Source organism: Solanum pennellii, chromosome 2 (genome assembly GCF_001406875.1).
Source record: "Solanum pennellii chromosome 2, SPENNV200".
Classification (NCBI taxonomy): Eukaryota; Viridiplantae; Streptophyta; class Magnoliopsida; order Solanales; family Solanaceae; genus Solanum; species Solanum pennellii.
In genome coordinates, this window is record NC_028638.1 from 28,579,811 (window position 1) to 28,581,719 (window position 1,909).

General features: G+C 43.5%; 1 protein-coding gene across 1 annotated transcript in view; it reads left to right on the forward strand.

Moving 5' to 3' along the window:
- Positions 1-518: 518 nt before the first annotated feature.
- The window catches only part of LOC107009851, an 11,984-nt gene continuing 10,593 nt past the window's right edge, over positions 519-1,909 (forward strand). The window contains exon 1 of the mRNA XM_015209173.1: positions 519-1,263. Coding sequence (XP_015064659.1) covers positions 519-1,263 — 745 coding nt within the window. The remainder of the gene's footprint in view (positions 1,264-1,909) is intronic.

Consider the following 1,909-nt stretch of genomic DNA (forward strand, 5'->3'; position numbering starts at 1 on the left):
CTTGCCCAATTAAGCCTATCTACATACGAAAAGCCTTTTGCTTTAGTCGACGATGATATCTTTAGCACTGGATCTACCCCACATAACATGTTTGCATCACATGTTTGGGAAAATCAACACCTTTCTCCATCACATACTATGGTAATGCACGCAATGGTGACTAGAAGTTCATTTGTAGAAGAACAACTTGCGAGCTTGACAAGAGCTATTGAAGGCTTGACCAAGTATGTTTAAGATCAAGATGCTCGAGTTGTTAAGCTAACTGACAGTATAGAAGGCATGATGGATGAAGAATCAAGCCGTGCGCCTGGAAAACGTCCACAAGTACAAGAGACGGTTGATTGCCCTTCAACGAAAGTGGAACATGCTAAAGAGATCCAAGTTTCCTCTGACGAAACGATCCCCATCAACCAAATCAAGGAGTTCATCATGGGGACCATTAAATACAAGTATGAGGTTGCTACGAATCTTCCTTGACATATGCAAGACCATACACTGCAAGGATTGATAGCTTGAAAATGCCTGCCGGTTATCAACCTCCAAAATTTCAGCAGTTTGATGGTAAGGGAAGCCCAAAGCAACATGTGGCACACTTCATTGAAACGTGCAACAATGCTTGTACATACGGAGACTACCTCGTCAAACAATTTGTCCGCTCCCTTAAGGGCAATGCTTTCGATTGGTACACAGACCTTGAGTCTGGTTCCATTGATAGTGGGGAACAAATGGAGCAAGAATTTCTCAACCGCTTTTATAGCACAAAGCGTACTGTAAGCATGGTGAAACTTACAAACACACGTCAGCGCAATGAAGTGCCGGTCTTCGACTTCATCAATCGATCGAGGCATGCAAGTCTAAACTGTAAAGATAGACTTAGTGAGGCTTCAGGCATAGAAATGTGCATTCAAGGTATGCATTGGGGTCTCCGCTATATTTTTCAAGGCATAAAGCCTAAAACTTTTGAAGAATTGGCCACCGGCACTCATGATATGGAGTTGAGCATGTCGTCAGTTGGAACTGAATTGCCACCTGTCCACGAACTCAGCAAAGTCAAAGAAAGGCAAGAATTTAAGAAAATGGGAAAATATTTGCCTAAGATTGAAAACAAGGAATCCATGAACGTCAATACTTCTCATGTGAAATTCACCACAAGGCTAGGCAATACACAGAGCGCAAAATCGACTTCTTTTGAAAGAAGGAAGAATCAAAAGCTTACTTTGAAGGAAATGCAGCGAAAGGACTATGATATACCGTGGTTTCACGGTATAATTAATACTTTTTCCTTAAGTTTAGTGTGTCCGAAAGCCCTTTTTGTGCTAATTTTGATATAAGTTTCTCTTTTTTTTTGCAGGAAATCTGTCCAAAGCTGAATGCGGAGATTTTGAGCGGAAAAATGCAGAAGAGACCACCTACAGAGCTTATGACGGTCCGTCGTGCCTGTGACGGTCCGTAGGTGGCAGCGTAGTGCAGCTGCTGAAGGAAGATGGGGAAGTCTGACCAAGTGTGGGATTACGAAGCTTGTGACGGTCCGTCATGGCTATGACGGTCCGTCCTGCAGGTTCGTCGTGAAGTTCAGAGAAGTGATCCCAGTACCCAGATTCCGAGAGTTGAAGTATTTTGGAACGAAGACCCTCGACGGACCGTTGTGCCTATGACGGTCCGTCATACTTGCCGTCGAGGGGAATGAAGAAAGCAGTAGAAGAAATTGCACCAAGTATGGGACGACGGAGTCCACGACTGTCCGTTGTGACCATGACGGTCCGTCGCGTGGTCCGTCGACCCAGTCGTGTTTTGGCAGATTTCCAGCAATTAGAATTCTTGTTTAATTAGGTTTTTGTTTTTTTTATAAATAGTTCGAAAAACCTCGTTTTTGAGGTTAGACACCTGATAGTTAGACTCTTAGATTGTT